At 48.5% G+C, this 23,635-nt stretch overlaps 1 protein-coding gene across 2 annotated transcripts in view; it reads left to right on the plus strand.

Annotated features, from left to right (window-relative positions):
* The window catches only part of Wwp2 (WW domain containing E3 ubiquitin protein ligase 2), a 125,362-nt gene extending 112,857 nt beyond the window's left edge, over positions 1-12,505 (plus strand). Inside the window, exons 12-24 of one of the 2 annotated variants that reach the window (XM_031341345.1) lie at positions 2,494-2,575; positions 3,121-3,249; positions 3,577-3,652; positions 3,904-3,975; positions 4,167-4,255; positions 6,281-6,440; positions 7,754-7,887; positions 8,195-8,335; positions 8,810-8,930; positions 9,245-9,349; positions 10,394-10,490; positions 10,641-10,713; positions 10,813-12,505. In XM_031341345.1, the coding sequence (XP_031197205.1) occupies positions 2,494-2,575; positions 3,121-3,249; positions 3,577-3,652; positions 3,904-3,975; positions 4,167-4,255; positions 6,281-6,440; positions 7,754-7,887; positions 8,195-8,335; positions 8,810-8,930; positions 9,245-9,349; positions 10,394-10,490; positions 10,641-10,713; positions 10,813-10,912 (1,379 nt within the window). In that variant the 3' untranslated portion in view covers positions 10,913-12,505. The remainder of the gene's footprint in view (positions 1-2,493; positions 2,576-3,120; positions 3,250-3,576; positions 3,653-3,903; positions 3,976-4,166; positions 4,256-6,280; positions 6,441-7,753; positions 7,888-8,194; positions 8,336-8,809; positions 8,931-9,244; positions 9,350-10,393; positions 10,491-10,640; positions 10,714-10,812) is intronic. The other variant, XM_031341346.1, reaches the window with a different exon arrangement.
* Positions 12,506-23,635: the final 11,130 nt, after the last annotated feature.

The following is a 23,635-nucleotide window of genomic DNA, read 5'->3' on the forward strand; positions in this document are numbered from 1 at the left end:
GTTGAGACACCAGAAGATGGACACCAGCCTAATTTTGAGTAGTGTCAACCACTGTTGCTCGTGGTCCCATTGTGAACAAGACCACAGGGGCACAAGAGTTGCACACTGGTTGGCGGTCCTGAGAATGTAGCACTGCTGCTCAGTGGTTGGACATCTCTGTCATCAGCAGTCACTTCTCACCCATCCCAGGTCCTTGGTATGACTTGCCAAGACACCCATGCCCTGGGAAAGATTGTAGACTTTATGGCTATTTTAGGAAGCAGTACCATACCAAAAAAATAAAAAGTATCATTAGAGATTCTGCAGCTTTCTGAGCTGGCAGGATTTGGTCCCTGATGTCAGAGGGAGCAGCTTTCACAGGAGCAAGCAGGCTGTTGGGTTTAATTTCTTGGCTGAGGTATCAGAAGGTGATAAGGGCTAGCTGGCTTGGTGGTGCTCACAGATGCTATTACATGGGTGTTGGAGTGCCATTGGGACGCTGACAGTGATATCAAGGGCATCTCCAGGATGTGCTACTTTGGGGCTAGATCTTGATGCAGACAGCTGCTCCCTGGCAGTAATTTAAGAGGCTCTGTCAACTCCCCTAGAGTATCAGTGAGCTCCTAGTACTTTCCAGAGTGCCAAGAGGCTCTCCTATCCTAGCAGGAAATATTGGTTAGTAAAAGCCTATGGATTCTTGATTTAGCTAGGAAACCCCCATGCACACAGATGACTTGGTTGGGTCTCTGACACCTCAAGGACTGGCAGGTCAAGCATAAGAGCAGAACTTGGGGACCCTGAAATGAACGAGGAGAGTGCATCAAGCTATGCAGGAGTCTGTGTGCAGTATGGCAGCTGGACACTGGAGTCTGCAGTCAGTGCAGCTCCATCAACTGCACTTCCTCTGCAGCCAGCTTGCTAAATGACAGTCGCCATCGAGAGAGCTGTGGAAACTTGAAGATAGTCCACAGGGGTGAAATATGTGAGCTTGTGAGGCAGGAGAGAGGAGTCCTGCTTGGGTCAATGCTATTTATGTGTTGTCAGAAAAGCAGACATGCTCTGCAAGTGAGAAAAGAACATTTTAGGCTGGGCATGGCAGCACTTGCCTGTACTTGTAGCACAGTGAGGCTGAGGTAGGAAGAGCAAATGCAAGAGCTGGAAGAAAACCCTGTGATGAGAACATAGTGTCTGGGGTTCTGGGTTAGGATCCTAGGGCTGTAGCAGGGGCTGCTTCCTCCAGAATGATGAGAGGAGTGGAAAGGCAAGGCCCAAAGAGAGATCTCATAATGCTGAGCGTGCTGGTCTTCTGTTTGGCTTGAGGTCTCAGACACTGTTGTACTCCTCCAAGGAGTACCCATGGCTGTCCCTAGCTTCAGGGGAAGGGTCAGGAACATCCTGAATAGCCTTAACATGTGACAAATGTTTCCAAGTCCATCTGCTCCCTAAACCCTGGTGCTGCTATGTTCACAAACAACTCACCCATCCCTGCAAGACAAAACTGTTCTTTGAAAGCTGCCGGTGGGTATGTAGGCTGCAGCCACATGAAGCAAAACGGCCAGTAGCTCAGACCCACTGCACAGAACCCTCTGCTTTGTTACTGGTCTTGGCTTTAGCCCTTGACTCAGCCCCCATGGAGGATGTAGTTTACAACGGTGGCTCCTGAGCTGGGGCAGCCTGTCCCTCAAAACCTCAGGGTGGGGCCTGGGGTGGGACTGTTTCCAAGGCCCACTAGCTAGCATTGAAGGTCTGTAAAGGCTCCAACTACCTCCTGCCCTTTCTTTCCTTTTGTTTTTCTGGTGTTGTGAGGGTTTGGTTGACAAAAGTCTACTTATAAAGTCTCAGGTATGTAGACCACACAGGTAAGGCAGAACCACAGAGCAGACATCAGATGACACGGAAACCATCCTGAGTGGTTCTGAAAGGGAGCAGGGGCTGGTGGTGCTCTCCCCATTCCTTTCCCTTTTCAGTTTGTAGGTCCTTGTGGCTCCTGAAACTAATTATAGTTGTTCTTTAACTTTACTGTGTCAATTTAAAAGAGCGAGAGTTGTTAGTGTTGCTTATTTCCAGGACAGAAACTGCTTTGAGGCCCAGGAACTTCCTGGAAAGGTGGTCTTGTGTGGAGCTCCCGTCTTTTCTACTCACCTAGAGCTGGGGGGGGGTCACCCTCCATTCAACTCTTTGAGGCTGAGAAGCAGCTTTTAAGGTGGCTGTACTGCACACAGAGGGATGTAGTTACATCCCTGGCTCAGTAGGGAATATAGACCTCAGCACCACCTTCCTTCTGACAGGCCAAGCTACCAGAGTTGGGAATGGCTGACCCCTTCCCTGTCCTGCAGCAGGGAAAGGTGCTTTGGTTTTTTCCCCAATGGCAAGTGTGAGTGGCCAAGCTCTCTCCTCCTAACCTTCTGTAGCAGGTTGGTGATGGGCACAGAAATGCTAACCCATCACACAGGCAGCAGAGCAAGGGATAGGCTGTTTGAATCTGATTGCATTCTTTCTCTTTTCCTGTGGCAGAGAAGAGGCAGGACAATGGACGGGTGTATTATGTGAACCACAACACACGCACTACCCAATGGGAGGACCCTCGGACCCAGGGGTAAGGACTCAGACAGAGGGGACTTGAGGGATGGGCCATGAGGGCTCTGTGCAACTCTAGCAGTGGCCAAATGGCCTTTACATTTGCCTAACATTAGGGGACCTTTAGGCCTTATATAGGCTTAATAGTTCGAGAGCCTCAGGACAAAGAATGTGCCATATCTTCCTAGTGAGTGTGGGGGCATGGGAGCACAGCTAGGTACTGAGAACTTGATTGTCAGAACATTGAGGGCATTCTTGCCCTTCAGAAGCAGGACAGAGACATGTGGAGTCTCGGGATTGCTAGAGCACACAGAGGCTGATGCTACCCATCCATTTTAGCATTTTAGCATTATGGGACTGGCATTTATAGCCCCATAGTAAATGGGACTTTTTTGTACATGTCCTGTTTTCTTACAACTTGGTTCTCACTGGGTGCATATCCTTAGAGTATCCCTTCCCCCATGGAAGGCTCTGCAGAGCCTGGAAAAAGCAAAGACAAAGTAGGACTTTGGAGAACCCAGCCTCCAAGCCCAGGTCAGCCAGTAACTCCTCTTCTGTTTTCAGGATGATACAGGAGCCAGCCCTGCCCCCAGGGTGGGAGATGAAATACACCAGCGAGGGTGTGCGGTACTTTGTGGATCACAATACCCGCACCACTACCTTTAAGGATCCTCGCCCAGGGTTCGAGTCAGGGTAAGGACCTTTATAACCATAGCCTTGTCCCCTAGTGCAGCCCTAGTCTGTCCTGTTAAGCTACCAGGAAAGAGGGGTCTATATGTGTATGTGCTGTGCTAACCACTGCCCTCTAGTACCGATGTGGATGTCACCTCTAAGGGATGGGCCCAGGGCATTGTCTCCACGTCTTTGAGTCTCAGTGTCAGTCAGTCCCTTCCTGTGTCTTGCTTTACTCCTCTTTAAATTCATGGAGCAGAGCATCCACTTTCCCTGGGGCTCTCAGAAATGGACTGTTTATTTTCTAAGAAATCAAATAGGTTCCTGTATATCCTTTGCTCTTGCCAGGACAAAGCAAGGCTCACCTGGTGCCTATGACCGAAGTTTTCGGTGGAAGTATCACCAGTTCCGTTTCCTCTGCCATGTGAGTTCTAGCTTTGGGTTCCATGGGAGTGGGGCTGGTGATTGCTGTCAGATTGGTCTCCCAGCCCCACATAGGCACTGGTTGGGGGGTGCCTTAGGTAGGAGCAAGATACTTGCCCCACTCTGAGCTGTTTGTCTTGAAGGAGTAGGCTTCTAATCCTGGAGGGGTCGGGCTTTGCCATCACAGATGGAAGAGCCCTTTGAGTGAGCACCCTGGAAAGCCCTAGTTAAGAATTTCCCTTTCCTTTTCAGTCAAATGCTCTACCCAGCCATGTGAAGATCAGCGTTTCCAGGCAGACACTCTTTGAGGATTCTTTCCAACAGGTTAGAGAATATTCCTGATGCCAGGATCCTGGGCAAGCAGGCTTCCTACCATCACCCAATCCTGTCTCATGGCATAAGTGTTGGTGACCATATTTGTTAGACAGTAAGCCTTAGATAGAGTCCCCTGCCCCCACATCCCTGCCTTCTGTGCTGGGGTCAAGGGCAGGATGGCCGGTGCCCTGTCTCCTCAGATTATGAACATGAAACCTTACGACCTGCGCCGCCGGCTCTACATCATCATGCGTGGTGAGGAGGGCCTGGACTACGGCGGCATCGCCAGGTGAGCCAGGGTGCCCAAAGGGCTGTACTCTAACCATGTCCCCTGGCTTCAGGGCCCATGTTGAGAAAGCTCCCTTCTTGGTGCTGTTCTTTGCCTGAGTTCTCCTGCATCAACAGGAAGGGCCCTGACATGACACTCACAGGAATCTCTTGGGTTGCAGGTGTAGCTCAGTTAAAATAGGATGCTTGTCTCCTGCAGGCCCTGAGTGTGTTCCCCAACATCACATAAATCAGGCACAGTAGCTTACATCTATAACTGTAGTATTTGAAAAACAGAAGCAGAAGGATAGGAGTTCAGGGTTGTCCTTGGCTACATAGTGAATTTGATGCCATCATGGGTCTCGTGAGACCCTGTTCCCAAAAAGAAGAAAATCCCTTGATAAATTTCTCTGGCTAATATCAGTAAGTTACAAATCAGGGTCAGGCCTCAGCCCTTTGGTTATTAGATTATGGGGATGCCAGAGGATTCTTGGGGAGGGGCATGGTGTGTGTTTCTATGCCAGCCTGCATGCCATTTACCTGGCATTGATCAGTGGGCAGAGGCTAGCTTTTAAGGTCTGTGAGTGTCCCTTAAAATCAAGCCCTGGTTTTCCTTGTATTTGATGCAGCCAGAGCAGGTTAAGTCAGATTTCTCAGAGCACATCTGGTATGTCTAAGCATTGCCACCCCTGCTGCATATCATGTGTACCAATTAAAACAGTTGGTATGAACCTATAAGAACCCAGAGCACCGTGTTACCTCGCCCTACAAAAGTTAACAGGCTCTTTGGGAAGCATTGCCTTGGACGACAGGCAGAGGGTCCTAGCAGTGGGAAGGAGCTTCATGGCTGTGTGACCTCTCATCCTGCTGACCCTGTGGTGCGGGGATACCTTCTGGCTTGGTGTTGGGCTCACCCGCCTCTCATCCTATTTGCTGGTGGTGTAGTCTTCTGTGTTGATCCCATCCTGCAGATGAAATGTTCTTTTTCCGTGGTGACCTCTCCAGGCTGTGCTTGGTGGGCATCTGGTGTGGCTCCCGCCCTGTGTGTCTCTCTCTGTGTCCTGCCAGTGGTTTTACCCTATGGTAGGTTACATCATGCTGTTCTACCACAGGGTAGAACCACGGACAGGATACTGGAGCACCCTCTGCATCGAAGGACTCCATCTACACAGCCACAAACAGCCCAGCAGCCAGGGGCTGGCCCCTTGACCTGTGCTCCCTGATTGTTTAGCTCAAGCTCTGAAGGACTCTGAATTCTGGCTTGAGGCTTATATGTAGGGTGCAGATAGATGCTAAGGCATCTATTGGGTGGGTGTTGGTTGAGATGAATGGATCCAAATTTGGGTTAGAGTGTGCTAATGAGCTCTAGGGTGAAGGGAGGGAAACATGCAAGTGAGGTACTCACCCGGTAGCTTGGAGGGATGAGGTTTCTATAGGCCAAATGAATCATAGAACTTTCAAGGTTCAGCTTTTGGGGACATGCTACTGTGTATTATTCACATTGCACTGCACACCAAATGGGGTGGAGCAGGACGCTTACTGTCATAAAGCAGAAATGTTATTGTAATAAACTTATTTATTTGGGGGCATAGGTGTATAGGGGTTCTTATAAGCCATATACTGTGTGTGGAGGTCAGAGGACAACTTACAGATTCAGTTCTCATTGTATGCTAAGTGGGTTCTAGGGATTGAACTCGGGGTGTCAGGCTTGGATACAAGAGCCTTTACCTGCTGAGCCTTCTTGCCAGCCCAGCCTGTAGTGCTTTAAAATACTACCTTTGTATGTGGTACACAGCCCCCACAGTGATGCCTAGTGGCCCTGGGTGTGAAGAGCCACTTTGCCATCCAAAGCTCTAGATATTGTAACATAACTGTACCCAGGGAGCTGACAGGCACACATACAGGTTTTTCTGAGCACCAACTTCAGGTGCTGGCTGTCCTTTTGACCCGAGACCTGGGATGGGCTGGCTCACTGACCATTCTGACCCAGCAGAACAGCAGCTGCTGCGCAGAGCATCCCATTGTTCTGTCCTCTCTTCCCTCACAGAGAGTGGTTTTTCCTCCTGTCCCATGAGGTGCTCAACCCTATGTACTGTTTGTTTGAATATGCTGGGAAGAACAATTACTGCCTGCAGATCAACCCGGCCTCTTCCATCAACCCTGACCACCTCACCTACTTCCGATTTATCGGCAGATTCATCGCCATGGTAACCCCCAGGGATGCCTCCCTTCTTCTCTTCCTCTTTTGAGACTCTGGGAAGGGCAGCCCCTGAGGAGGCTGGCTCTAGTCACAATCTAGTCAGCAGTGACATGAACAGCTGCCCTCATGGACCAGGGCCCTGCCCCCTGACCAGGTCTCATTGTGACTCTTCTCTTCCTCACATAATTTCTAACCTGGAAATTAAAAAGACAAAACAAAACAAAACAAAAACAAGCGAGCTGGCTGTGGAGGAGTGAGAGATTGCACAGTGGCTGCCTGAGGCTATCACAGGGTTTCTCATGTTGTGTAGAACTTACTACACAGAAGCTCAGGGACTTCACCTGAGTCTGTAGAGACTTAGAGGATGGGACTGGACCAAGCAAAGCCCTAACAGTAGGGAGGGAACCTTTGGGGATGTCTGACTGAGACATGGGACTTTCTCAAAGAGAGTTAGGAATCAGCATGGGCTTAGATCAAAGCCACAGTGAACTGGCTGGTGCACGGCCAGGGGAGTTCCAAGCAACTGAGGCCATCTAGAAATATAGGATTAACCTATCAGTTGGGAAGGGGTCGGTCATGCCATGTCCTTTATGATCCACATGAGCAGGGAGCCTGTGAAGCTGTGGTCCTACTGTGCTCTGGTGCCAGCTTTTCTGTGTTGAGGTCCCAGTTCTTCTCACACTTCCTTCTCTGGATTACCAAGGGACCTACAGCTCTGTCACTAAATATGGCCATTCCTATCATCTGGAAGTTCCTGGCTAAGTGCTGGCAATGGCTCCAGAAGTGGGCACATTCTTCCTGAGTCTGACACCTACCTGGCCTAGCAGCCAACGAGGACAGAGCGGTGAAAGTCCTAGACTGTTACTCACCGCAGGCAACCAGCTCGCGCCAGCCTCAGTGTCTACATTATTTTTGGCCTCTTGTGCTACCCGCTCAGAGTGCCAGTGAGCCAGGGCTGCCACCTAGAGCTGTTATGAACAAGTTTTCTCTGGAAATGGGAATAGGCTTTTGGTAGAATCAGGAGTGACCTGGCTAGTGTGCTAGGCAGACAGTGGGCCTACGTTGCCTGTCCCTGTGGTTTTTAGAGTGGGGTCTAGAATTAGAATTTGTCCTCCCTATGTCCAAGTTTTAAAAAAGTTTAAAAAAAAAAAAGAAGAAGAAGAAAAGTAGAAAAGTGCTTGTTTCCCAGGTCTCCCTTTAGCTAGGGTAGCTGGCTCTCAAGGATGAGGGCAGGCACCAGCCAAAACGCACCTGCATCCTCCTCGGCTGCTGCCCCAAGAAAGTCAAGCAAGCCCTTTGCTCTGCCTCTTCCTTGTCCAGGCTCTGTACCATGGAAAGTTCATCGACACAGGCTTCACTCTCCCTTTCTACAAGCGGATGCTCAACAAGAGACCAACTCTGAAGGACCTGGAGTCTATTGACCCCGAGTTTTACAACTCCATTGTCTGGATCAAGTGAGTTCTGGGTTGCCCTGTACTGCTGGAGTAGGGTTCTGATTGGCTAGTTGGTACCCCTGGCCATGGTTTCCTAGGTACCTACATGGACTCTCTAAGGCCTATAGAAATGAGACCTTCTAGGTCCCTTGTAGGACAGTTCTAGAATTGACTGCCTACAGCACTAAATGAGCAGCCAAGGCATTGGTCAGGGTTCCTGCTCACCTGGGAATTCCTAGTGCCTCTTGGGGGCCTCAGTGAGAAGTCAGGCCAGTCCGGACAGATCTTGGTAAGATGGATATTTTCCCCCTGGCCTCCTGTGTCATAGAGAGAACAACCTGGAAGAATGTGGCCTGGAGCTGTTCTTCATCCAGGACATGGAGATCTTGGGCAAGGTGACAACCCATGAGCTGAAGGAAGGTGGTGAGAACATCCGAGTTACCGAGGAGAACAAGGAGGAATATATCATGTGAGCCTCAGCCTAGGGAAAGGGAGCATGCTACAGAGGAATCTACCCTTGTGTGTACAGTGTTTGACCAGGCTCCCTCACGCCCCCCACCCCCATGAGACCCACAGTCCCCACAGACTTCGGGAATATCCTATATCTGTCTGCCTTGGTGGGTCCATAATGACTTGAGCTATGGGATGTGGAGCCTCTGGCCTTGGGTACCAGCTCTGGGTTGGGCTCTTTTGCATTTAAAAGGCTTCCCAGCTACAGGGAACTTTTTAAAGAAATACAAAGCTTATATGGTGCCATCTCTCCTGACCCATCTTTCTTTGTCCAGTGTGTTTTGGTCTTCGGGCTCCTCTAATGCTGATGTACAACCCACACCCCCACTCAGGTTCTTTAGGCTTCTTGGTCTAGTCCATTAAACCTTACCTGGGTGTGTCTGAGGTCCAGCAGTTAAAGGCATGATGTCCTGGACTCCATCTTTGGTTTTAGGCTGCTGACTGACTGGCGATTCACCCGAGGTGTGGAAGAGCAGACCAAAGCCTTCCTGGATGGCTTCAATGAGGTGGCCCCTCTGGAGTGGTTGAGATATTTTGATGAGAAAGAGCTGGAGGTGGGTACCAAAGATTGGGGGCCCTTGACCTCAGTGCTTACAGGGTGCCCCAGCTCCATGGCACATACTTATAGAAACTTGCACACCAAAGTCCCACATTTTAGCAGGCTACATGCATCAGGATGGGTATTGTCACCTGAATCCTCAGCCCTAATTTCCCTATGCTTAGAGAGCAGGGCCTTTACAATTTCTGGCACAATAGCAGGTTGAGAAAGTTTGGGAGTCTGATGGTGAGAGAGGCAGCTCCACGTGGGCACAAGGAGGTGCCATGGGGAGGGCGTGATGCAGGCTTGCTGACCTACCCCTTCCTGCAGCTCATGCTCTGCGGCATGCAGGAGATAGACATGAGCGACTGGCAGAAGAACGCCATCTATCGCCACTACACCAAGAGCAGCAAGCAGATCCAGTGGTTCTGGCAGGTGCGTCCAGGGTCCTATCCCCCCTGCTGGACTTGGGGCAAGAGTCTTGCGGGTATATGGTTATCTGTTATCCACAGGACATGAGACCTATGTAGACACCAAACTCAAGGCCTTCCTTCATCTTTGACACATTCTTCTTCCCCACAACTTGGAGAAGTCTAGAATAAACTCTGGACAGAATAAAGGTTGTTGTGACTATATTGTCACCAACTTGTATGACAGAGTCAGTCTGGGCCCAGTTGCTAGGAGCCAAGGGGGCCTGTGGCCAGGAAGTTCAGGGACAGTTGGCTGTCTGGTCTTAGGTCATATGGGGTGAGAGAGAAGGTGCATGCGTTTAGAAGAATGCAGTGAGCTCCTCACGGTCCTTTTGGTTCCTCTTTGTTTTTGTTTTGTTGTTGTTGTTGTTTGTTGTTTTTCAAGACATTGTTTCTCTGTGTAGCCCTGGCTGTCCTGGAACTCACTCTGTAGACCAGGCTGAACTCAGAAATCTGCCTACCTCTGTCTCCCAAGACTTGGTTCCTTTTTATATGTGGGTTTTACAGCTGTTAACAAGGAAAACGTGAATAGAAAACACAGATACAGATTTCCTGTGTGTGTGTGTGTGTGTGTGTGTGTGTGTGTGTGTAAAACTTTTGAGGAGGTGTGGTTCACATGCCATGCAATTTATTACCTCAGTTGTTTTAAGATGTTCAGTCAGTGACTTTAGCTCCTTCTTTGTATTGTGCAACCAGCAGCATTGGCTACCTCCACTACAGTTTACCTCCCCAAGAAGAAACCCCGTGTCCACCAAGCAGCCACTCCCAGCCTTAGTGTGTCTGTAAAAGCAGAAATGGGGACAGGGAGTGGAAGGATGACACACCCAGGATGTCCCTGAGACCAAAAAGTATCCCATGGACCCTTGTGAAATGTTCTACAAATACCCTTAGAGAAAGCGTCTTTGAAGGACCCTGATTAGTGTCTGTGTGTGCTGGGTTGGCCTGGAAAGGTCCATGCTAGCATCTGAAGTGCTGGCTGAGGATGTCTGACTATCTTGTGAACCTACAGGTTGTCAAGGAGATGGACAATGAGAAGAGGATCCGGCTGCTGCAGTTTGTCACGGGAACCTGCCGCCTGCCTGTTGGGGGATTTGCTGAGCTCATCGGTGTGTTTTCCTTTGCCCTTCTGGGGTCTTGGCTGGGGAGAGACAGCCTAGGGCATGCACAGCTTGGAGAGGGGGAAGAGCCCTGGGGCATGGTTGCTTTGGGAAAGGGCATCTGTGTTGACACAAAGTACACCTTGCCTTGGCTGACAGGGAGCAATGGACCCCAGAAGTTCTGCATTGACAGAGTCGGCAAGGAAACCTGGCTGCCCAGGAGCCATACGTGGTGAGTTTGCAGGAAGCTAGCAGGCCAGAGGCTGTAGGCTGGTGGGGGTAGGATGCTGGAGCCCTCCCTCCCGGGTCTATTCTTCTCTCTCTGTCATAGCTTCAACCGCCTGGATCTGCCTCCCTACAAGAGCTATGAGCAGCTGAAGGAGAAGCTGCTGTATGCCATTGAGGAGACTGAGGGGTTCGGACAGGAGTAGCTGAGGCTGCTCCTCTCATACCCTCCAGCACACGTAGTCCTGAGTCCTTCCTGCCTGAGATGCCACCGGCTGCACAGCCCTCCAGAGGCTCCTTTGGATAGTGGCTGTGCATGAGACCATACTTAGATCATGCCGGTGACTCAAGAGTCTGACCTCAAGAGGCCTTGGGGACCCTTTCTTCTCTCTGATGATGGCAGTCTGGAATAAAGCCCTGTCACCTTTGATTCCATTACCTGTTGCAAAGCCAGAGGGCTACCCTTCTCTGCAAAATTGCCCCCTCTACTAGGACCGAGTGGGTGTGTGTGAGTGTGTGAGGAAAAGTGCCCTGCCCTAGAGGGCTGCCACAGAAGCTGGGCCTCACATGTTCCATGAGGAAATAGGTCTCATGGGGTGGCTGACTAAACCCAGAAAGCCAAGGGTCTTTGCCAGCAGAAGAGGCTTCACTTTTGTAGACCTTTCCTGGAGTCCATGGAACACACCTGAGGGAACAACTCTGCATCAAAATCATCTTTGCTTTACTTCCTGGCAGGCCGAAGCCAAGGGGACTGAGCAACAGGCACACAGTGCCACCAGCTCATCTCCTCCTAGCAAGCAAAGGGTTAAAGAAGCCACCACCTGTGTGTCAGTGGGAAGGAAGCAGCAGAGCCCAGGCTTTGCCCTTTGCCATAAACTTAAAAGCACATCTGTGCATAGGGTTCCTCCTGTTGTAGGTGTGCTCTTCTCACCTTCTGTCAAGGAGCTCGTGCCCCGGGGTATTCGAGGGGCTCAACCCTCTTGGTCCAGTAGTTTCCCAAGCAGCTGCTCCTCTCAGGAACCTGCTTAGCAGTTGCGCCAGCTCAGAGGCCTGGATCTGTGGTCCAGTGCATCCCTGCCATGCTCAGACTCTGACAAGATTCCTTTGCTAGGCTCCAGGCAGTCCCCAGTTAGGACCTTTGCAGCTCACAGTGGCTTAAAATGGAGAACATCCTGCCTGGCTGAGTGTTTGTGCTATGCAAGCATGAGGCTTTATCTGACTGTGGGGAAAGACACTACTGAGAACCAGCAGAAGGGCCTGAGCTGCCTCACTAGCTTGGCTTCATTTGTGGAGCTCCTGACAGCATCCTGTTTAGGTACCCAGGCCCTCTAAGGTGCCAGAGTGGTTAAAGTGGCACACTTCTTATCCAGGCTCCCTGAGACACACTAGCTCTGGGATACCTTAGGCATGCTCTCAAACTAGTCATGGGGCCTTCTGAGGATAGACCCATCCTACCTTTGTCCTTCCCCGGTACAGCCTGTCACCCCAGCACATTGCACATGCTGATCTGAGTGTCTCCATTCACTGTCGCACACCCCTTCCTCTTCCATGCAGTCACTTCAGGACTCCCGACATACATCACAAAAGCTGCTCCGTGGTTGGGTGGGGGACCAGATGCCAGCAAGGTATGGAAGCATCAGGCTCACAGGTGTGTGTATGTGGTGTGTGTGTGTGTGTGTGTGTGTGTGTGTGTAACAGAAAGGCCTGTGCTAGCTAGCACCAAGTTGGTCGACAGATTGTTTTGTAATGCTTGCCCTGCCTCGTTATTGCCAGTTTCTTGTGCAATAAACAATCAGCAGCCATGGGTGGTGTCAGTGTGGCTGTTTACACACATTCTGTTGTGGAAAGAAAGAGACTTCCATTCCCACAGGTCTTCTAGAATCTCCAGACCAAGAGAATCTCCACAATAATGCTCCACCCTTGCTGCCTTTGAGAAGTTTGGGTATCAGTAACCAAGGTAGTCTGACTTCTGGAATGGATGCCAGTCCTTCCTCAGAGGTCACTTGCCTCAGCTTTGGTCACTGTGTCATACTCTCTATACAACAGTTATTCGTTTTGGAGCAGGAGAGCTGAGAATTGGGTAGGGCTGTCATTCATTCAGGAAATGGCTCAGGTTGCATGAGCCCGTGACAAGGGGTTTCCTGATGTTGAATTCCAGGTCACACCTTGCTTATCATTCAGTTATTTTGACAGGCAAGGCTTCAAAGATGGAGCTGAATATGGTAGTGCATACTTACAGTCCTAGCATTTAGAAAGTTGAGGCGGGAGGACTGCTTCAAGTTTGAGGCTAGGCTACATAGAATGCCCCTGCCTCAATAAATAAATACAGAAGACAAATGGGAGTAGAGAGATGGCACAGTAGTTAAGAGGTTATACCTTGCAGAGGACCCCAGTTAAGTTCTCAGCATCTACATGGTGACTCACCATCTATTAGTGAAGTTCCAGGGAATATATCACCCTCTTTTGATCTCTACAGGCACCAGACACATACATGGTTCACATACAGACAGACAGACAAAACATATTTGTATCAAAAGAATGTTTTTAACCTAAACAAGCATGGGCTAGACAACCATCTGATGCCTTGATGTGGTTGGCACCAAAATGACTCACATTCTGTGTTGATTCCAGGAGGCAGAGGCTGGCTGGCTTCCTTGCAGTTTATTGACCAGTTCACCTCTATTAGTTCCAAAGCCTTCTCCCTTTCTCACTCCTCCATTTTATTTTGGGTAATGAGGAGTTGAAAACAAGTCTGTGTGCTTGCTAAGTACACAAAACCTAGCTCTTTGCCCTTCCAAAGGTCTTTTCCCATTTAATGAGGAAATATATTTGGATAAAATTATGAAGAACTTTCACATGGTACACAAAAGTTTCATAGTAAAGTTTTTGTTGTTTTGTTTTCTTGAGATAGGGTCTCACTGTATAGCCCTGGCTGGCTGGGAACTCACTATGTAGACCAGGCTAGTCCCAAACTCAACAGCACTCTGCCTCTGTGGTGCCAGGATTAAAGGCATGCACTACTAGCCTAGCCTTAGAAAGTTTTAGTAAGACCTGCTGCAGCTGGGACTACCTGCTTGACTCCAGCTCAGTGGGCTGTGGTCCTTCCCAGGAGGTTTGTATCCATGTACAGTTTGTAGATATGTGTGGTTTCTTAAATGTGCTTTAAAAAATGGGGTTGCATAGCTATTGAGTGATTTCATTAATGAGGTGTTGGTGGCACTTCTCATGTTGGTCACCATGGATTTCATTCCTTCGTCATTCATACCATGAATGTTCTGTAACATACCTGTTGCAGGAAATGGTAAAGAAGAACGGCAAGTTCCCATGCTACACCCAGCTACCCTCAGCCAGGGCAGTCTCGCCAGCCAGTTCTTATCTCGTGGAGACTCAGAACTCCATAATCTCTCCACTCAGCTTGCTAAGTTCCCACTGGTGGGTCGCTACCACACCAGCCCCATGCTTCAAAACCCCCATGGCTTTTGTGGTGCACATTTGGCAAACCCACACTTTGCTGAAGTACCTTTCTTTCTTGAACCCGCTGTGTGAAGGAAACCACCATACACACTTAGTTTAGAAACAATGGTAACTCAATCGCTTGGCACAACAACTAGAATTCTAATCTTGTAAGCCATAGTAAACCTAAATCCTCTGGTGATGAATCCTGACAGTTCACCATATAAGCCAGGAGACACTAATAGCTACATCTTTTTTTTTTTTTTTTTTGGGGGGGTTTTTTGAGACAGGATTTCTCTGTGTAGCCCTGGCTGTCCTGGAACTCACTCTGTAGACCAGGCTGGCCTTGAACTCAGAAATCTACCTGCCTCTGCCTCCCAAGTGCTGGGATTAAAGGCATGCGCCACCACTGCCCGGCTAATAGCTACATCTTGTCTTCTTGTTATTCTCAGTCCAAAAGGCCCTAACTCTCTCCTGCTTCCTCTCTTCCTCCGTCCAACCCGGAAGTCCCACTTACTCGCCCAGTGATTGTTCCCTTTATTCATTGGAGGATGGTTCACAAGAAGTCACCTGAGTCTGACTCATTCCTCATTCCAGACAGCCCCTCCTGGGGAAGTGGGATGGACAGAATACAGGCCATCCACAACACATCCCCATTCCGTTCCTGAGGTGAGCTGTGGATGGTCTGGGAGCTTGCCAGTGTCTGCACAGCTTCGTCATATGACCTTAGGCAGGTAGTTAGGAGACACTCCTGAAAGCTAGATTGTGCATGGTGGGTTTGGTCTTGAGACAGTTCTTGCCATGGAGCACAGGTGGGACTTAGACTAGTGATCCTCTTGCTCTGTCCCAACTGCTGGGATATCAGTCACTCGCCCCCATTCACCAAGCACACTTTTATTTTAAAAATGTAAAATGTTCAAATTCAAAGACACAAATGGTCAGTGTCCAAAGGTCCCCATCTCTCTTTGCTTCCTTAGCCACTTTGATCCCAGTCAGTTGCTTTCTGTACTGGAGCTACTCAGACATGTCACCACACCAGCAACACCCCATTGTTAGGTCTCAGGCCCTCCTTATGACTTCTAGTGGAGAGATGAAAACCTTTGTTTCTCCGGAACTTGTGAAATGAGTGTTCCACCCTCAAAGGCTGTCCCTCCCAACAACAGCTACTCATCCTACCTAGGGTTCCCCCTCCAAGCCATGTGTGCTCTCAGTACTCTCTAGCCTCCACTCTCTGGTGCTCTCTCTCTCTCTCTCTCTCTCTCTCTCTCTCTCTCTCTCTCTCTCTCTCTTTCTCTCTCTCTCTCCCTCTCTCCTCTCTCTCTCTCCTCTCTCTCTCTCTCTCCTCTCTCTCTCCCCCTCCTTCCCCCTCCCCCTCTCCTCTCCACCGCCCCAGCCCCACCTCCTGCTTTCCTAGCTCTGGCTGTGTCCCATCTGCTTTCATTTCTCTCTGCTCTGGACTGTTCCCGATGCTTTTGGATAGTCTTTAATGGAGAGGTCATGTCAGCAGTTTCTTTACTGTGCCCAAAATACACTAGTGACCACATCAGGCATGGGCTACAGTGTCTGGTTTCTCTTTCCTGTCTTCCAGTTACCCTTATTTATAACGTGTAGCAATGGAGACCCAAAATGCTTCCAATTCCCCCAGTTTCAGCTTTGCTTAGTGCTTTGCACAGGCAGCATCTGACCAAAAAGAATCTGAGATCTAGGCTTTAAAACTGGGCCTTTTTTCCTCTTCTATTTTGTGTGCTTTTATTGTTATTTACATCAGAGAAGTGAAGTGTGAATCCGCTGAGGCATCCTGGAAATCTCATTTTGATTTATTTTGGCTTTGTTTTAACTTTCTGTGCATGGGGGTGGGAGGATGCTCGTGAGTAGTGGCGTGCAAGCCCCTGTATGTGAACTTGCTCTGAGGCCAGAGCAAGTGTCTTCCTTTGCGGCTCCCCACAGTTATTGGTTTGAGACAGGGTCTGTCATGGAGCCAGAAGCTGTTTTAGCAAAGCAGATTGGTTAACAAGTCCCCAGGTCTGCCTGTCTCTGCCTCTCAGTGCTGGGGTTACAATTATGAGCAGCCACTCCTGCTTTTTACATGGGTGCTAGATATTCAAGTTGAGGTCCTCAAACATCCTTACCCACTGAGTCACCTCCCCAGCCCTGTTCATTTTTTGAGACAAGTGTTCATGTAACCCAGGTTAGCCCCAACCTTGCTATGTAGCGGAGACTGCCTTTGAACGGCTGCTTCTCCTACCTTCGCCTCAAAAGTGATGAAATTATGAGCACATGCCAGCAGGTGTAACAGATTTATAACATTTTTGTTACATTTTTAATTAATTGGGGAGGGCACTCCCGTGTTGTATGTAGCACAGGTATGGAGATCAGAGGACAACTTGCAGGAATCAATTTTCTCTTCCCACTAGGTGGGAAATCAAATCAAATCAAAATCAGCATTGGTGGCAAGCGCCTCTACCTCCTGAGCTATTTCACCTGCTCCACTTTCCCTCTTCTACAGGGTCTCAGGTATCCCAGGCTGGCCTTGAACTTGCTATAGAGCCGAGAATGATCTTGATCTTGTGGTTTTTCCTCCCTCCACTTCCAAGAGCTAGGATTGCACAGGCACACAACCAGGCCTGCTTTATGGAGGCTGGGGACTGAACTCTGAGCTTTGTGAGTAACAAACAGACAAACACAATACCAATCGAGCTTCATCCTCAGCTCCCATTTGAATACCTTCTTTGTAGCAATAAGGACATTATGGCAAATGACACACACAAACCCCAGAAAGAAAAACATGGAGGTTCCATTTATATGAAGTGGTCAGAACTGCAGATAAAAAGTAAATAGTGATTGCCAGGAGTGGGGGAGGGAGGATTGCTGCCTACTGGGTATAAATTTCAGGGTTTTTGTTTGTTTGTTTAGTTTGGTTTTTTTTTTTTTCTTGTTACTCAGTTTTTATTTTGAGACTTCAAACATGAGCACATTGTCTCATTACTTTCACTCCCACCCCTCCTGTGATCCTGCCTCAAATCCATTCGTTATTTGTCACGTACACATGCATGGGCACTCAGGGGACCTGGCAGAAGGATTTGGGCTTATGGTTAATCTAGACTATAGTCCAATGCAGTGTGGGCCCCATAGCAGACATCTGTCTCTAAATGCCAACAATAAAAGCAGGTGTGCTTGGGTGCACCTGTAATTCTGTCAGAAGTTAAGAGCATCTTCAGCTACATAGTGATTTAAAGGCTAGCCTGGGTCAACAAGTCAGTGACAGCAAAAGCTGGGAAATGCTTTGTTTTTACATTTCCCAGTAACATCATGCTCATTGTCAGACATTAGAAGCCCCTACTGCCTGCTGCTGCTTACACCTTTCTTTCTTTCTTTCTTTCTTTCTCCCTTTCTCTCTCTCTTTCTCTCTCTCTCTCTCTTTCTTCCTTTCTTTCTTTTGTTTTTCGAGACAGAGTTTCTCTGTGTAGCCCTGGCTGTCCTGGTATTCTGTAGATCAGGCTGGCCTTGAACTCAGAAATCCTCCTGCCTCGGCCTCCCAAGTGCTGGGATTAAAGGCGTGGGCCACCACTGCCCGACAAAGATTTATTTTTTTATTTATTTTATGTGTATGAGTACACTGTAGCTGTACAGATGGCCGTGAGCCATCATGTGTGTGGCTGCTGGGAATTGAACTCAGGACCTCTGTCGGCCCCACTCCCTCCAGCCCCACTCGCTTTGGTGTAATTCACTGTAGCTATCTTCAGTTGCACCAGAAGAGGGCGTCAGATCTCATTACGGGTGGTTGTGAGCCACCATGTGGTTGCTGGGATCTAAACTCAGGACCTTCAGAAGAGCAATCAGTGCTCTTACCCGCTGAGCCATCTCACCAGCCTCTGGGATCTTTTTTTAAAGGCATGAGTCACCACTGCCCCGCTTAAACACTTTTCTTTACATTTGTGATAACACTGACTGACTGACCAGGGAGAGGGGTGTGCCACAGCACACATGTAGAGAGCAGAGGGCAGCCGGAGGGAAACAGTTCAGTTCTCCTCCATATGGGTTCTTAGGGGTAGAACTCAGGTCAACAGGCTTGGCAGAGAATGGCTGGCTTTTATCAACCCGACATGAACTTGAACAGAGCTGGGAAAAGAGTAATGATGGAGAAAATGCCTCTATAAGATTGGGCAAGTCTGTATGGCATCTTCTTGATTAATGACTAATATGGGAGGGTCTAGCCATCATGGGCAGTGCAACCCTTGGGCAGGTGGTCCTGGACAGTATAAGAAAGCTCCTTCGTGGCTTCTATTCTTGACTTCAGGTTCCTGCCTTGAGTTCCTGCCCTGACTTCCCTCAGTGATGGAATGTGACTTGAGAGTTGTAAGCTGAAATAAAGCCTTTCTTTACATGCTTTTGGGCATTGTGTCTTATCACAGTAGAGACCATAGTTAAGGTGGTACCTTTACCTCCTGAGCCACATCCCTGGCCCTCTACTGATGTACCCCCTGTGATAGGCAGCCTTGTTAGGTGGTCCTCAGTGCTCTCCCTTCCTGATGCTTACAGCTCTGTGTAATGACCTTCTCCTTGGGCGTGGACTAGTTTAGCACCTGTTTCTAGCCAACACACCACGATAATGGTAATGGGATGTCCCAGCTGTGATTAAATTGCAGACACCCGTGTCCTGGTTCTCAGCCAATCCTCATTGCCTTCCCAGCATGTGCACTCTGAGAATAAGACTGGTCCACTGGAGTACCCTCATGTCAAACAATGGAGGGTAGATTCCTGTCAACTAGCTAGCAAAAGAGGAAGGATGTCCAGGAGCCCATGAGACCTTGGATCCTGCTAATGGTCACATGAATGTGTAACCAGCTCCTTTGCCCGTTGATCCTTCAGATGCTAACAGCCCAGTGGGCAGCTGGATTGCAACCCATTACCAACTCTGAGCAGAGGCTCCAGGTAAGCCGTGGCCAGAGCCACTGACTCACAACAACTGGGAGATGGGAAAGACATTCTGTTTTGAACAGCTATCATCATAGGGTAACTTGTTATTCAGCTCTAGATGACTTCTATTCAATCAGATCAAATGGGTTTCCATTACCTTTGATTCTATTGCCTTGTACCTGAATGTGGCCATAGTTCTTTGTAAATGTAAGGCTCATGGTGTGCAGAAAACATGTTGGGCATGATAGGGCACACACTTTTTTTTTTTTTTTGGTGTTTTCAAGACAGGGTTTCTCTGTATAGCTCTGGCTGTCCTGGAACTCACTCTGTAGACCAGGCTGGCCTCGAACTCAGAAATCCACCTGCCTCTGCCTCCCAAGTGCTAGGATTAAAGGTGTGTGCCACCACTGCCCGGCAATAGGGCACACTTTTAATTCTAGCATTTGGGAGGCAGACACAGAGGATCTCTGTGAGTTTGAGGCCAGCCAGGGCTATGTAGTGAGACCCCCATCTCAATAAGAGACCAAAGAAGAAAGCAAGCAAGCTAACATCTTGTTAACCTGTTCTCCATGCAGAAAGGGAAGAGAAGGGTGCTGGAACTCGGGGCCACCTCTGTCCCTGCATCCAGTCCTCACCGGCACTCTTTGCCTGGAGCTCTGCCTAGCCTGGGACTGCAGGTGGCCTCAGAGGCCATTAGTATTTATTTGGGCCTCCAGCCAAACCCAGTTGGCAATGGTCAACCCAGTCTCTCAAGAACAATTTTGAGTCCATTTCCTGTGTAATTACGGGGTGTGCAACCCAGAAAACATTATTATCGCAGCCGTATGTTAACCCAGAGAGTGGCCTTTGCAGCCCTCCGGGGCTGCCTATGAACATCTGCTCCCTAGTAGGTCAGGAAGTGTTGCCTTTTTCTGGAAGGAGTTCACTTCACCTCTGAAATTTCAGGCCTTACAATGGTAGTTGTTTACCAACTGCCTGTAATTGCTCCTCACATTCACTAAATCGTGGAGTGGGTGGTAAGTGTCCTATGCATGAAGTGGTGCAAATTGTCACCTTGTCCTGCTATCAAAGTGACATTGTCGGGGGGGGGGGGGAGGTATAGGGACAGGTTCTCTACACTGCCGATTAAAGAACTAAAAGGGAAGAAAGATGTGTTACTTCTTTGGGAGTGGGGGTTGTCCCAGCAAAACCATTATATAATAACCAGGAGAGCTGAGTCCTCTCTTGGGGTTCTCAGTTTCATTAATAAAAAAAGATTTTACCGAAGTCAGGACCCCTATGGAAGAGTTGGGGAAAGGATGGAAGGAACTGAAGTGATGGCAACCCCACAGGAAGACCAACAATGTAAACTAACCGAACCCCTGGGAGCTCCCAGAGACTGAGCCACCAGCCAAAGAGCATACATGGGCTGGTCCAAGGCCCCCGGCACATATGCAACTGAGACTGCCTTGTCTGGCCAAAGTGGGAGAGGATGCACCTAATCCTGTAGAAACTTGATGCCCCAGGGAAGCCCCCATGCACCCTCTCAGAGGCAAAGGGGAGAGAGTAGAGGGTGAAGGATTCTGGGACAGGGGACTGGGAAGGGGAACAGCATCTGGAATGTAAAGAAATAAAATAACTAAATAGTAATAAAAAAGGGAAAGCTTGAGTTTAAGAGGAAAACTCGCCGGACGATGGTGGTATACGCCTTTGATCCCAGCACTTGGGAGGCAGAGACAGGTGGATTTCTGAGTTGGTCTACAGAGTGAGTTCCAGGATAGCCAGTACTACGCAGAGAAACCCTGTCTCGAAAAACCAAAAAAAAAAAAAGGAAAACTTGAGGCCATGCAAGTTGTAAATTTTGAAGCTGCCTAGAAGAGAATGGAGAAGAGAAGGGACCTGAAGCCATGTTTCTTTAGATAAGGCTGAAATGGGGCTTCAGAAAAGCAAGGAGAGTTGGGGAGAAAAGCAAGAAGGTGATGCCAAGGGTGGCAGGTTGGTCTGCAGTGGTAGACTGGGCCTTAAGGAGGGTGTGCTTTTCTAAACAAGAGTTTCAGAATGACAAGATGGCAATTTTGGGTGCATCTCACATAGGCTCATGTTAGTAGGGTTCTTTAGAGTAACAGAACTTACAGAATGAATCTCTCTCTATATATATATATCTATAGAAAAAGAATTTATTATAATGACTTACAGGTTGCCGTCCAGCTGGCTATGGGCAGAAAGTCCAAGAAATCCAGTGGTTGCTCAGTCCACAAGGCAGAATGTCTCAGCAGGTCTTCAGTAGACTCTGGCATCCTGAAGAAGTAGGGCTCTGATGCCAGTGAAGGAGTGGATATGCTAGCAAGGTGAGGGCAAGCAGGCAAAGAGCAAAAGCTTCCCTCTCCCATGTCCTTATATAGGCTTCCAGCAGACAATTGTGGGCCCAGAGAGGTAACTTCTGGGCTCAAGAGCTGTATTAAAGGTATAGCCTCTTTCTCAAAGTTCTGGATTAGAAGTGGAACTTTCTACTTTGGATTAAGCAAAAATCCCTCAGAGGCGTGCCCTCCATTTTTGGATTTTAGTTAATTCCAGAGGCAGTGAAGTTGACAACCATGAATAGCCATCACAGGCCCTATTCTAGTGATGATAGAGGGTTTTGACTCTAAGCAGTTGCAGGGACACAGGATGCTCAACCCCAGGAGTGGTATGGCCTGAGTTATATCTTAACAAGAGTGTCCCAGAATGTGGAGTGCAGAGCCTGGACTGTTACCAGCTGGAGGGAAACAGGAGTTGCTCAGGGACTATGTGGCTGCCAGGGACAGGTCATGGCTCTGGGCCAGGCTCTAACTTTTGGCATACAACAAAATAATGGGCAGACATGAGCTACCCTGTGGATGTGAGACTGACATGTTTGTTTGTCAGTGGGCTGGACATAATGTGTGGAGGAAAGAGAAAAATCAAGAGTGATTTTTCTAGATTTAGGGATTGAGAAATTCAAGATGGCGGCACCATTGACATTGATGTGAAAGCATGCAGGACAAAGCGAAGCTGACTTCTTCCTGTAGACTGTTGGGGTTCAGGAATCTCCACTTAAACCATACAAACTGGTCTCAGTTAAGCAAGAATAGTTTATTGAATGCATACCATAATACTGGACATCCAGGGCTGCAAAAAGAACTGCCAGAGCCTAATTGTGGTACTAGACTGCTCTCAGGCTAGACTTTGTATAGGAAAAACCAGGTTCAAAAGTTCAAAGGGCAAGGAGGGGAGCAGTTGACTTATTAGGCAAAACATTATCAGCAAACCTTTAAGTTGATTGGTCCTGAGTAAGGTAAGGGGGAGGTGGAGGGGTGGTGAGCAGGGGGATTTCAGAACATTGAGATAACAAAGCTTGAGTATTATAATCATAACTTTTTGGCTTATTAGTAGCATTCTTCAGTGTCAGCCACAAAAACCATAGTGAGCTCATATGTAGGTGCAAGAAGGGCTGCCCAGTGGTCAGCTCTGACTCAAGCCATTTTAGACATAACAGTTCATATTGACCTTTGCTTTGATGGGTCTTATGTAAAGCTTTGTGGAATTTAAGATTAGCAAACTTCATACAGAACATTCATAACATAAAGAACAAAACAGGGTGTGTGGTCAGCATGTCCTTGAGCCAAGTCACTTCTCTGTGTCAATGACTGGCAGGCGTTTTACAGCAACAATAAGAAATAGCTGGCAGGCATGGAACAAAATAGCTACAGTTATTCTGGGGATGGAGGTGTCAGACCATAACATAAACAAGAGGTAGAAAATGTCCTGGCCTTAACCATTGAGGGCAAAGAGAACCCAGGAGGATTCAAGGTAGCATGTGGCCACCCTGGTCCTGTAAGTAGAAGATCGTGACTGGTCAATCAGAGTGGGAGGGGGCTAGAGAGATGGCTCAGTGGTTAAGAGCACCGACTGCTCTTCTGAAAGTCCTGAGTTCAAATCCCAGCAACCACATGGTGGTTCACAACCATCCATAGTGAGATCATATGCCCTCTTCTGGTGTGTCTGAAGATAGCTACAATGTACTTACATATAATAACTAAATACATCTTTAAAAACAGAGTGGGAGGTTTCCACTGCACAGAGAATGCCGGTGTGGAACTGGCCACTTCCAATAGCAAGACTTTGAGGGCAGGAGGGAGCTAAAGAAGGTGAAGCTGGGGCTAAAGTCAGAGAGGATAGTTTAAAAGAATGTCTCTAGGGGTGGGAGGTTGCTCAGTTGCTAATATGTTCACACTGTGTAGACCTTAGTTGTATTTCCATGTAGAGGAGCCAGATGTTTGTAATCCCAGAGCTGCCTACATTGTAGGCAGATCCCTGTGGCTCTGGACACTCAGTTTAGCCTAGTTGGTGAGTTCCAAATTAATGAGAGACCTTGTCTCTGGATCAAGAGTGAGTACTGTTTCCTCACAGGACCCAGGAGTGGTGTTCAACTGCTTATAACTCCAGTTCCAGGTAATCCAATGCCTCTGGCCTCAGCTCACAAGTGTATATACACAAACATAGACACATGAATGATAAAATAAATCTTCAAAAACAATACAAAGTGGACAGTGTCTCAGTCT

Source organism: Mastomys coucha, unplaced genomic scaffold (assembly GCF_008632895.1).
Source record: "Mastomys coucha isolate ucsf_1 unplaced genomic scaffold, UCSF_Mcou_1 pScaffold22, whole genome shotgun sequence".
Classification (NCBI taxonomy): Eukaryota; Metazoa; Chordata; class Mammalia; order Rodentia; family Muridae; genus Mastomys; species Mastomys coucha.